We start from the raw sequence: 13,663 nt of genomic DNA, 5'->3' as shown, positions 1-13,663 counted from the left end.
GAATACTGTGTACAGTTCTGGTCACTGCCGATCGTTGAGTTCGCATCTCCCTCACCCAGGTCTCGGTAATGCAAACCAGATCAAACCAGATCAGGAAAAACTTCCTGACTGTTAGAGCAGTACGACAATGGAACTAATGACCTATGGAGGTTGTGGGCTCTCCCACACTAGAGGCATTCAAGAGGCAGCTAGAGGCATTCAAGAAGCAGTCTGTCAGGTATGCTTTAGGGTGGATTCCTGCATCGAGCAAGGGGTTGTACTTGATGGCCTTCCAACGTTACTATTCTATGATTCATCCACAACAAAATCATGGATGAGAGAGATTTTATTTTATTTATTATTTATTTATTTAGAATATTTATATACCGCTCCCCATTGAAAAATTTCGGAGCGGTGTACAAGGTAAAATGAAAATAAAAACAGAATAAAAACAGTTAAAACAAAATTTAAAAGAAGCAATAACAGTAATCCAAGGCTGCATGTTAGAGAAAGGCTTATTGGAATAAAGATGTTTTCAGGAGGCGCTGAAAGGAGTACAAGGTTGGCACCTGCCTGACCTCCAGAGGCACAGGAGGGGTGCAGATCCACAGGAGGGGCGCCACCACACTGAAGGCTCTTCCCCTGCTGGATTCCAATCGGAGGATGGATCTAGGTGGAACCACCAGGAGCAAGCCCTTGGATGACCTCAGTGACCAGGCAGGTTGGTAAGGGAGAAGGCGCTCTCTCAGGTATCCTGGTCCCAAGTTTTGGACCAACCTAGCATCCTGCAACAGTATCAGACCTGAGGAGAAGCTCAGTACTATCTGGTTGGGGGAAGAACCAGAAGAGGCAGCAGATGTAAGGTGTCTAATCACTCTTCTCCTCAACTGGCCTGTTAACTCTCATATTACCATACTTCCTCCAATCTATGATCACAACATTAATGGGTGCTCCAATCACCAGGTGAACCAATGAGTCTCCCAGGCACATACCAGTATCACCTATGTGAACAATAACAAGCTCCAACCAGCAAGCTGATTGGCCAGGAGTTTCTAATGTCCCAGCAGGAAAGACTCTCCTCATGCAGATCTGGATGGTGAAATGCAGCCAGCTCCCTCTTCCAGCATTTCCTCTGCTGAACTGCATAGTTAACTTTTGGGAGAACCAAATGCTAGTCTGTCGAAAAGACTTCTGAGCCTATGAGCAGCTTTGACCATTTGATTTAACATCTTTGGCCATTTAAGATCAGGGCGTCCCTTTAGCAGTGCCTAAACAGCACATATAAAATTGCATTTTTCAAAACAAGCTCAACTTGGGGGAATGTGTGCATTTCTACTGTGACAGCGCAAGTCTATTCCAACAATCCTGGAGGCAAAATCTACATGAACAATTTAATGTGAAGAGGAATAGTTTGAGGTCCTTTGTGACACATGAGGTTGTTTCCGATTCACAGCCGGCCAGCTAGCCACTTCCCACTTGAAAAGAAGCATTTCCTGAAAGTCCTTTTACTTCGTATTTTTCATTTAAGGTGGCTCCCAGGCGGTTCCCCTACAGTACTCTCCTCCCTTCCACACTCAATCCTGGGCGTGCCTCTGTGACCTGACAGTGACGTAGTCAGGGAGTGGTTCCCCCTCCTCACATTCACTATTTTTCCCTATAGGCACTACTGTCGCCTGCCATTCTCATTTATAAAAGTAGGCTAGCTACTCTCTCTTTCTAAAGCAGTAAGTATGCGCAATTTTGAAGAGGAGTAAAATCACTATTGCACATTTATGACTTGGAAAGGCAGTGAAAGTAATTAGCCTGCCATTCCCATTCATAAATGCATGATAGCAATTTTACTGCCCTTCAACATTGCACATACTTTCTACTTTAGAAAGTGAGAGTAGCTAGCCCGCTTTCATGAATGAAAGTAGTTACTCCCCCTGCCTTTCACATTAGTTGGTTGAGAGGAGTAGCAGAAAAAAAGGGAGGGAAGGGGACAGCCATCTACAGTATTTTGTAGTTGTGAGACACCTACAACTTCACAAGACACTTGCAACTAAGGAATACCCAGAAGGGAAGGAGAAAGGGCGGCCAGTACAGCAAGGTGTCATGGCCCCTCTTGAGAAGTCTTTTTCTGAGAAGGAACCTGATTTACCTGAGTTTGTGGACTCTCCTCCCCCTGAGGATATTCCAGAGGCAGCTTTGCAGGAGGAGAGGGGACGTGCAGCTGAAGAGGATGCAGGCCCCTCGTGAGGGCCCAGTGAAGGCCATCCTCTTCCACTTTAATCCAGTCTCTGATGGTGCAGATTTATTTATATATTTATTACACTTATATACCTCCCTCATAGCCAGAGCTCTTTGGGAAGTTTCTGAGCCAGAAACGAGGCATCCACCCAGCCCTTGGGAAAGATGGTGATTGAAGCTCAGAGAGCAAATCCGGCCTGCCAGGAAAAGTCCTCGACTGCAGACCAGAAACTCAGTTCTGTGAGCACCACCCTTATACATCCGATTGCAACGGAAGGTTCATTAATGAGCCACAGCAGGAGATGGGTGGGCCCAGGCTTCAAGTCCTGTATCAAAGTCAGCACGAGGAATCACAAAGCACTGGCAACAACTGTGGTATCTGTTGCTGTACCGGTTACTGTTTCGTGCATCTTGAACTCTGGACCTTGACTGGATTTTTCTGAATTGGACCTGTGACCAGACCTCTGACTTTGCCTCTGTGTCTCTGCTGCTTAGATTCTGTGAAACTGTCTCGGGAGTTTGCTTAGTGCTGCCTCTTACTCGGGCAACCTTGGAGCGTGTCTGATGGCAGGCAGGGTTCCCACTACGTTTTGCATGGACTGCTGATAAAGACTCCGTACACTGAGAGAGACACAAGGGAGCATCAGCAGGGCTAGGAACAAGTCCCCCACCCACCCGCCTACCACCAAAGCCTCACGGAATCGCTCTGGGTTGCCCTTTCAGAGGAATGCAGCAGTTTGCTTTTTGGATTCACAGATAGCAGCCCCTGATTCATTCCTGTCTCTCTTTCAGAATAGGCCCCTGTGTACGTGCTTTTCCTCCACCCTTCCCCCCCCCTTTTTGTGGGGAGGAGGAGAAGGTTTAGTTCTGTTAGGGGAAGTGGAGGCAGAGCAGCAGTGACTCCCACTGCACTAGCACAGGGAGGCAATTCCAGCCCTTCCCCCCAACCCATGCAGGATCTTGGCACCTCCTGTCTGCCCACCGGTCTGTTTGATCCTGGGCTTTAGTATTGGTCCACAGTCGGTGGATGGGGGGGGGGGGAACTATCTCACATTACCACCTCTTCCATTAAACTTTCTTGAGCAGCGGAGCTTTAAGAGGGCCAGGAGCAAGCCTCTCTCTTTGGCTGAGCAGCATCAATGCTGACCTTCACTCCCACTTGGGACTCCACACACTCTACCCCAGAGTAACGGGATTTCAACAGCAGTCTGGCCGTTGAAAAGCAGGGGTTTAGGTTCTGTTTACTCCCCTTTTCTTGCTTCATGTGCTGCTGATAGACCAAAGACGATTTCATGAAAACCCAATGTGATTCTCATTCCATTCTTATGTAGACCCCCTCCCGGTCTCCTTTTTCGCTCATTCTACAATCCTGCAAGGTTAACTGAAGGTGAGAGACAGAGGGTGCTTCCTCGATTGCCCTGGGGGTTTAGCAGGGATTTGAACCCCAGCCTCCCACATCCATGTCCACCATACTTGGAGTGTGGGACTGATACTGTCAAAGGTTTCTGAGGCAAGACTTCCTTTTGCAGAAAACCATTCTAAGTCTTCCTCAGCAAGGCTTGTTCTTCTATGTTATATAACTCTAGCTGTAATTAATGCCAGCTCCAGGTTTTTGAGAGACAGCTTCAATGGCCCCCCTCCTCCCTCAATGAGTCACCCTTCTCACCACCATTGCCCCCAGTTGCCTCTTTCTCATCATTGCTGCTACTTGTTTATTTGAGAGGCAGAGTGGCAGTGAGCAAGTAGGCAGTGGCCTCTACTGCTCTACCTTCTTGCCACCACCATTATCCGGTCCAGAAAGAATGACAGGTGAACAAGCAGGTTGCAATGGGGAACAGAAGGAGCTCTTCTCAGTGGACACTTACTGAGTTGTGGACCCTCAGCAACTGCCCAACCATGCCTACCGTTGATGCCGGCCCTGGCTATAACAGTGTTTTCCTACCATCTTCCATAAGCAGATGGTGGGCACTGGGGCCCTCCTGCGATGGCCCCTTTTTAAAAATCGGGTGTTATGTTGACTCCCACCACCACCATAAGGAACCTTAGGCCAGGGTGGTGGATTGTGTCATATTGGGTTTCACTCTCCTGCCTTACCCATGAAAAGGTACGATCCAGCAGCCAATGATTCAAACTTGGCCTGCGGATCGCAGACCCCTACCCCACCCTGCTTCCCCGTTTGGCTGAAATTTCAGTCTCAACAGCTTTGGCTAAGGAGTGTCTGCTTGTGTGACTGATGTTCCAACTTTGCCTCCTGCTGGCAGGATTCAATTTCTCCAGGAACAGCATCACAACGTGGGACGGAAAGGGCTTGACTTACCATCGCATCGTGGAGGCCTTCCGCTTTGCCTATGCGAAGAGGACTTTACTGGGAGACCCAGACTTCATCAACATCAGTGGGGTAGATAGTTAACTGGTCTGTAATGCAGAGGACATTCATTTTCTTCCTGATTGCACACTCTACAACTTTCAACATTTGCAAACGCCCATCATATGCTTCCCTTCCTGATTGCTGGGGGCAAAATCAGCATTATGCCTTGTCTTTTCAGTTTCCCAGAGACACTCAGCCAGCCACTGTTGAACTCAGGATGCTGGAGTCCTTGGGCCTATGGGTGGGTCCACAGACATTTTTTCTACACGTGGGCAAGCTCAAGATCCCAGTCCTATGTAGACTTAAGCCAGGCAGAGCAGTTTGGAGGAATAAGGTGATAAAAGACAAAACAGTGTTCCCCAGGATGCTTGTTTTTTTAACATAGGATCGAAAGCACCAAATGCTTTAGGAAGGTGATCAAGCCCGTCAATAATTTTGGTTGTCCTTTGTTGTACTTCTTCCAGCCTGATGATCTTCTTCTTCTTCTTCTTCTTCTTCTTCTTCTTCTTCTTCTTCTTCTTCTTCTTCTTCTTCTTCTTCTTCTTCCTCTTCCTCTTCCTCTTCCTCTTCCTCTTCCTCTTCTATCCAGGTGATCAGAAACATGACATCAGTGTCCTTTGCAGATAGCCTGCGGGCCAAAATCTCTGACACCACCACCCATGAGCTTGAGTACTATGAGCCTGAGTACTACACTCCGGATGATGCTGGTACATCTCACCTCTCTGTTGTGGCTGAGGATGGCAGCGCCGTGTCCGCCACCAGCACCATCAACCAATAGTATGATCTCAGACCTTTCTTGCATGTCGGGGGCTCTGGGTTGGGATCACTAAAATGAACCACGGGGAGATTCAGTTCAGGCTGCCATCTTTCCACCAGGATATAGGCCGCAGTGCTGGCCCAAACACTTGGAGAAGTGTTCAAACCTCAACAACATGGGTTCTATCTAAATTTTTCTCAAAAATCTAAAATAGGTTTATTACCATCAACAGGATCAGAATATTTTGGGTGAGCAAGGAATATTGAATAAAGTTGGTATAAGAACAACTCAAATGCTAAAGTAAAATCGCTTTGTAGCTCCTAATGCCCCAGGACCTCTCCTCACTCAGTTCTCTTCTTTAACTGACCCATCTCCCCATTTGCCTTGCATTTTGGTTTATGCTAGTGTTGTACGCTTTTGTGCTGCCACCAAAAGTGTCAAAATAATATACCCTCAAGTGGGGCCTGGCAAATGCTAAAAGAGCCACCCTCATATCTCTTCCGAACTGATGCCAAAATTTTGTGCTAACTTTGTGATGTTTTGTGCCACAAATCCCGAGTTAAATAAGTAGATCTGCAGCAAGCATTCCATTCCCTGCCTTTTCAGAATGAAAGCCTCCAATTGCACTTATAGCATCTGGTGAAGTGAGTTGTAATAAACAAAAGCTCATGTTAATTTATTAAAATAAATTAAATTTACTTAAAAGGTTGTCACACAGAGGAGGGCCAGATCTCTTCTCAATCATCCCAGAGTGCAGGACACGGAATAATGGGCTCAAGTTACAGGAAGCCAGATTCTGGCTGGACATCAGGAAAAACTTTCCTGACTGTTAGAGCAGTACGACAATGGAACCAGTTTCCTAGGGAGGTCATGGGCTCTCCCACACTAGAAGCATTCAAGAGGCAGCTGGACTGCCATCTTTAACGTGGATTCCTTTACTGTGGCATACTTTAATGAGGATTCCTGCATTGAGCAGGGGGTGGACTCGATGGCCTTGTAGGCCCCTTCCAACTCTACTATTCTATGAATCTATGAAAATATCTGAATAATTAAAACAGTTATTTTGAAAGGTGAAACTCTACCTTTATTCATGAGGGAACGTTGAAAGCTCCAAAACAACACTCAACGTCAGCACATTCAGAGGTGAAATGAGAAGGTGGGTTTTTGTCTGTAATAAATCCCAGTTGTGCATCCATACAGTTGCGGGTGGCAGCACAAAACTCAGGATTTCTGGTGGTGCAAAACTAGCAGGGGACTTTGGCATCTGTTCAGGGGAGATACTAGTTTGGGAGGTTCGTTGTTAACAGAGCCCCTCTATTCCCTCCTGTCTCCCTGGTAACCAGCCACGCAGAAATTGAGGACGATCCAATTTACGATGTATTAAAAACGGAAGCAAGTTTGACTGTTGCTATCCCATTCCCTCCTACCCTGAAGAGAACGGCACAGATTTCGTGGAAGACGCCTTGTGACATTCAGCCAACATCTAAAAGATTGGAGGCTATGTATAAAGTGAAAGAAACTAATGCAGAGTTTCTCTTTCAACATCCCAAACCTAATTCGATAATTGTTGAATCCACTCAAGGAAAATCCCAGAAGATACATTCAGGCCCGATTGATAGAGAGGGCAGAAAATTAGATTATCTCGACAGAAAAATTTATGCTTCTTCATCCCTGGGAATACGAACCTCAGCATATGAAGCAACTATGGCCAGATATCAAATATTCCTTCAAGAGAAGATAAGCTCCCTCTGCGATCATTTGCCCGACGACAAGAGAGAGCTAGCTAGGATTTTTCAGTCTGAAGCCACTGCAATTGCAAGGCTACAGTTAAACTCTGCCAGACATCAAGTAGATTCCCACTCCAAATCGATGATGGGATCAGCAGCCCTTCGACGCCACGCTTGGTTGAGATCAGCCAACCTCACCAATGAGACGAAAACAAGAATAGAAAGTTTACCATTTGACGGAGAAGGGCTATTTAACACCAAAACCGATGAGTCCTTAGACTCTATTTATAAGGCTCGCACGACTGCCAGAAAAATGGGGTTTTCTCAGCCCCCACCTCAATATAAACAAAGGCGCTGGACAAAACAACCATACCAACAGTTACAGCAGCGCCCTCAGTATGACAGACAACCTGCTAAACAACAACAACAACTTCAAAGGAAGAGACCCTATCAGGGTCGATACCAACAAAACAAACAACCTGATTTTTCCAAGAGGCAGCGTCTTTGACTTCCCTGCCCCAGGTCTACTACCCTTTACCAACCGTCTAGCACCCAAGTACCATCAATAGGAGTCCATAACATCCGACTCCTGGGTGCTCACTATCATCGAGACGGGGTATGCCATCGAATTCGACACCCTTCCTCCTTCGGGCGTGAGAGTAACAGCGCCATCACCTCCTCTGCTGCTAGAGGTACAAACCCTACTAACGAAAGGGGCCATCTCACCAGTACCCGCAGAAGAGACCAACCAAGGGTTCTTCTCGCGCTACTTCACGGTTCCGAAGAAGGATGGGGGTCTTCGACTGATCATGGACTTAAGACAGTTGAACAAGTTCAGGATGACAACGATTACGTCCATTCTCCAATTGTTGCATACCGGAGTATGGTTTGCGGTGGTAGACCTGAAAGATGTGTATTTCCATATCTCCATCAGGAAGTCGCATCAAACTTACCTGCGTTTCTCCGTCGGCGCCCAGCAGTTCCAGTTTACCGTGCTCCCCTTCGGCCTCGCGACAGCACCGAGGGTTTTCACGAAGGTGATGGCTGTTGTATGCGCACATCTATGACAAAAGGAAATCCACATTTATCCGTACATAGACGACTGGCTCCTGGTAGCGGAGAACAGCCGCACCCTCCAGGAGAACATAGTCACGACTCTCAACCTCCTAGACTCTCTAGGTCTATGGGTCAATCAGGAGAAGTCCATACTAACTCCTCAAAGGACAATAGACTTCATAGGAGTGACTCTATCGTCTCGGAATGGAAGAGCATACCTTCCGATAGCAAGAGCAAGGACACTTCGAGACTTCATCCTCGATGTCGAAACTCAAGCAAGACCCTCGGCATGGACAATCCAAAGATTGCTGGGCCTAATGGCAGCGACTACTTCTGTCATCAGATTCGCAAGGCTGCGAATGAGGGTTCTTCAAGGATGGTTTTTGAGGACGTTCGATCTCCGACGCAACGCTCGCAAGACTTACCTCTCGATACCGAAACAGGTGCGAGTGTCGTTGAAATGGTGGCTCTCGATGGGAAATCTCTTGGAGGGAATTCCTTTTCAGCAAGGGATGCCATCGGTGACTATGATGACCGATGCCTCCCTGATTGGATGGGGGGCCCACTGCAATTCGTTCACCGCTCAGGGTCGATGGCCTCCTCAACAGAAAGAGGAGCATATCAATCATCTGAAACTCCTGGCGGTAGAAAATGCGTTAAAAGCCTTCGCTCAGATCATCGAGGGCAAGAATGTTCTGATTGCAACAGACAATACCACGGTAGTCTGCTACATAAACAGGCAAGGGGGAACAAGATCACATCCCTTGACCCGATCTGCACTCAGGATTTGGAATTGGTGCATAAAGAGAAAGACTTACCTGACTGCGATCCACGTAGCGGGCAAGGAGAACATCGTGGCGGACTCCCTCAGCAGGTCCTTCCACGTCGACCACGAATGGGAACTCCTTACCGAAGTAAGAGACAATCTCTTTCGGTACTGGGGCCGTCCTGCTGTCGATGTCTTTGCCACCGCAAAAAACGCAGTCTGTACCAGATTCTGCAGCAGAGCAGGACGAGGAAGGAACTCGTTAGGAGACGCCTTCACAAGAACGTGGGTAGGGGACTTGCTCTACATCTTTCCCCCCTTTCCACTCCTGACAAAAGTCGTGGCCAAGATGCAGGCAGACAAAGCGGACTGTATCCTGATCGCGCTGTGGTGGCCTCGACAGCCGTGGTTCCCTCACGCCCTTCGACTGTCGAGAGGAGACTACATCAAGTTACCATCGATACTGAGCCTCCTGTCTCGACACCAGGGCAAGGTTCGACGCTCGGACCTCTCCACGCTCAAGATGACTGCGTGGAGGATAACACCACACCCCTCCATACCGCACAATTGACGGTACAGAGTATTTTGACGGCATCGCGAAAGCCTTCCACAAGGAAATCATATGCGGCTAAATGGCATAGATTTTTTAATTTTGCGTTGGGAACGTCTCGCACACCTAAGACTTGCCCCATCTTAGTGATTCTTGAATATCTCCTCTCACTGTACCGAGGAGGATTAGGACTTTCGTCGATCAAAGTCCATTTGGCTGCCATCACAGCTTTTCATGAAGTTGTGGAAGGGTTCTCGCCCTTCACCCATCCTACGTCCAAGGAATTTTTAAAAGGTCTAAAAAATACTATACCAACAACTAGGAACATCGTACCATCATGGAGCTTGTCAGTCATGCTCCATGCGCTGATAAGAAAACCCTTTGAGCCCATGGCTACAACGGACTTAAGACTCTTGACCTTCAAGACTGTGTTCTTGGTTGCCATAACCTCGGCAAGGCGCGCTAGTGAGCTTAGAGCTCTAAGGATAGATGCCTAAGGTGGTGACACCTTTTCACCTGGCTCAGGACATTGTCTTGCCAGCTTTTTTTCCTAATCCTACAACGCCCGTGGACACTGCTCTGCACATGCTGGATGTTAGAAGGGCTCTCGCTTTTTATAAAGCTAGAACCGAAGGATTTAGGAAATCCAAACAATTGTTTATATGTTATGGAGACCCTCATAAAGGACTTCCAGTGTCGTGCCAGCGCTTGTCACGCTGGATCGTAGAGACAATTGAACTCGCCTACTCTATCTCCAAACTAGAGATACAATGGCCTGTGACAGCTCATTCGGCCAGGGCGATGTCAACATCTGTGGCCTTTAGCAGGGGTGTCCCACTTTGGGACATTTGCAAGGCCGCAACCTGGTCCACACCTTCCACATTTGTCAAGCATTACAGCTTGAACACTCGATCCAGACATGACTGTTCGTTTGGAAGGACGATGCTTTCAGAAGTGTTGAAATAATACACCAACCCGCCTCCAAGGTATGTGAGCTTGCTACTCGCCCATATGTGTGATGCATAGAGACCACGATGAAGAAATGCAGGTTGCTTACCTGTAGCTGTAGTTCTTCGAGTGGTCATCTATGCATTCACACAACCCACCCACCGTCCCCACTTGGTGGTGTGAAGCTTACAAATGACACAGTTTAATGTGGAATGTATTTTATTTTGTTTTTTACACTCATGTTTATGGGGCACAATGTCGGACTCCTGTAAACTGAGGTAAGGGCGGGAACCCCAGGGACATGTGCAGTAGCGTGGGGGAGGGGTTCCCGCCCAAAAGCGTTTCCCTAAGCGTTTCTCTGCGCAGGCGCAAAGCCCATATGTGTGAATGCATAGATGACCACTCGAAGAACTACAGTTACAGGTAAGCAACCTGCATTTCTTTAAATGAATACATAGGCATAAAGCTCATTACACAGGCATAAAGTTCAAGCAATGGCCAGCATATTTGATACAGACATACAGAATCATACAAGATGGAGTCGCTTTGGTTCATTTTGCTTACACTGCCGCCGCACATTTTGCTCCAATCATGGTTCTGGCTTTCTCTTGTCTGGTGCAGCTTTGGCTCCGGTGTTTGTTCGCTTGTGAGTGGGATTATATTCAATAATGAGATGGATGACTTCAGCTCCCCAAACATCACCAATGGCTTTGGGGTTCACCCTTCTGTTGCAAACTTCATTGCCCCAGGTAAGGCTCCTGGACGTGGCCTCTTGGCTCCCTTGCCTTGTGGCCGGGCTTTCCAAAGAGGTGGCGGATTCTCTCTATTCTTCATGGTCTCTGTCATTCACACATCTGGGCTCTGTGCCTGCGTGGAGCCTTGTTCAGAAAACTTCCATAGCAGAGGCGTTTGAGGGGGGGACCCCCTCCCCCACTGCATACTGTGAATGTCTGAAAGGGTTCCCGCCCGTTCCCCATAGTTCCTAGAGACCGACATCATGGCAGCATTGTTTGGAACTTCTCCAGTGATTCTTCGGAATTCTTGTTAGAGGCCTGTCTTTCTTTCTTTCTTTCTTTCTTTCTTTCTTTCTTTCTTTCTTTCTTTCTTTCTTTCTTTCTTTTTCTTCATTCCTGTTTGTTATAAAAATAATAATAATTAATTAATTAGTTAAGTATCTATATCTTTTTCTTCATATTACTTGAACTTTTGGATCGGGACTAGCGTTGGCGATCCTGGGATTGCCTTGAAGGGTGTTTGACCCTCCGGGCCCCGTTCAGAAAATGTTCTAAATGCGGCAGTAAATTGCTCCCTTCTGATGGTCACTCCTTGTGTTTGCTTTGCTTAGGAGAGGGGCACGTTGTGGAAACTTGTCATTTTTGTCAAGCCTTTTCAAAACAGACCAAGAGACACAGGTCAGACTGGCTTAAGGCCATCCTGTGGAGTTAAGCTTTACAAGTGGTTGACAGCCCTGCGAGAGTTCAGTCTTTAGGACAGATGTCCGTGATGGATTCTTCAGAGCATTCCCCTCCCTGGCCTTTGCTTGAGGAGAGCGGCACACACCACCAACCTTCTTCTCTGGGTCAGTCAGTCACTTTGTCTCTCGCAAAGAAGTTATCAATAAAAGTGAAGACACCTAAGCAGGTCGGCAACGTATCGGGAGAAAGAAAGAAAAGGAAAAAGAGGCCACAAGTGTGTAATAAAACTCCTGCACTGAGTAGACCTGCTTCTCATTCTCCAGCGCATGGACAGCCTGTAGAATCAGTCAACGTTGATGTTTCTTCTCCACGCTGTATCGATGTCAACCACATCGATGTCAACCACATCGATGTCAACCACATGGATGTTGACCATATTGATGTCGACCCTGCCTTGGCGCCGACAGACTCTATTAAGTTGCCACTGTGGTTGTTGGCTCCGCTACGAGTAGCTCCAGTGCCCCCGCTATTGTATTCACCGACTCCAATGGTGAGAAATGTTCCACCATGTGTTCAATGACCAGCTATATTTCCGAGGGGGAGATTCAAGTCCCTTTCCTGCAACCTGTATGGGAAAGAGACCCTCGAAACAGAGTATCAGAGAGGGATCACAGGCGCGACTCACCCAATTCCATTTTCTCTGCTCCTTCGGACAGAGGGTATTATGACCCTAGGTCTAGATCCAGAGAACAATCCAGATCGCCACTGGAGTGGGACAGGTGCTCCGATTGGGGTCCCTTCAGACCTAGATATTGGGAACATGACCCTTGGGCTGACAGTTACTATACCAATAGGCGTTACAATTCCCTGCTAGAATATAGACCCTGTTGACTGTCTACATCGGTACAGAGAGATGATTAAAGGCTTCAATATGAGGGGTCATGCCTGCCTTCTCGACCTATTCATTCTGAAGTCTGCATTCGGCCAATTCAGAAGGTAGTCCCATCCTGGGACTTAGGACAGGAGTTATAGAATCATAGAATTGTAGAGTTGGAAGAGGCCTATAAGGCCATCGAGTCCAATCCCCTGTTCAATGCAGGAATCCACCTTAAAATCCCTGACAGATGGAAATCCAGCTGCCTCTTGAATGCTTCTAGTGTGGGAGAGCCCACAACCTCCCTAGGTAACTGGTTCCATTGTCGTTCTGCTCTAACAGTAAGGAAAGTTTTTCCTGATGTCCAGCCAGAATGTGGCTTCTTGTAACTTGAGCCCATTATTCCGTGTCCTGCACTCTGGGAGGATCGAGAAGATATCCTGGCCCTCCTCTGTGTGACAACCTTTTAAGTATTTGAAGAGTGCTCTCATGTCTCCCCTCAGTCTTCTCTTCTCCAGGCTAAACATGCCCAGTTCTTTCAGTCTCTCTTCATAGGGCTTTGTTTCCAGACCCCTGATCATCCTGGTTGCCCTCCTCTGAACACGCTCCAGCTTCTCTGCATCCTTCTTGAAGTGTGTTGCCCAGAACTGGATGCAATACTCAAGACGAGCCCTAACCAGTGCCAAATAGAGGGGAACCAGTACCTTGCACGATTTGGAAGCTATACCTCTATTAATGCAGCCCAAAATAGCATTTGCCTTTCTTGCAGCCATATCGCACTGTTGGCTCATATTCAGCTTGCGATCTACAACAATTCCAAGATCTTTCTCGTTTGTAGTATTGCTGAGCCAAGTGTCCCCCATCTTGTAACTGTGCATTTGGTTTCTATTCCCTAAATGTAGAACTTGGCATTTATCCCTGTTCAATTTCATTCTGTTGTTTTCAGCCCTATCAAAATCACATTGAAGTTTGTTTCTGTCTTCCAGGGTATTAG

The 13,663-nt window shown here is 47.3% G+C and overlaps 1 protein-coding gene across 1 annotated transcript in view; it reads left to right on the top strand.

Annotated features, from left to right (window-relative positions):
* The window catches only part of GGT1 (gamma-glutamyltransferase 1), a 78,158-nt gene that overhangs the window by 42,356 nt on the left and 22,139 nt on the right, over positions 1–13,663 (top strand). The window contains exons 7-9 of the mRNA XM_063144009.1: positions 4,470–4,606; positions 5,166–5,353; positions 11,002–11,129. Coding sequence (XP_063000079.1) covers positions 4,470–4,606; positions 5,166–5,353; positions 11,002–11,129 — 453 coding nt within the window. The remainder of the gene's footprint in view (positions 1–4,469; positions 4,607–5,165; positions 5,354–11,001; positions 11,130–13,663) is intronic.

This window comes from Elgaria multicarinata, chromosome 18 (assembly GCF_023053635.1).
Source record: "Elgaria multicarinata webbii isolate HBS135686 ecotype San Diego chromosome 18, rElgMul1.1.pri, whole genome shotgun sequence".
Taxonomy (NCBI): domain Eukaryota; kingdom Metazoa; phylum Chordata; class Lepidosauria; order Squamata; family Anguidae; genus Elgaria; species Elgaria multicarinata.
The sequence above is the reverse complement of the archived record's forward strand: the minus strand, read 5'-3'. Positions and strand labels throughout refer to the sequence as shown.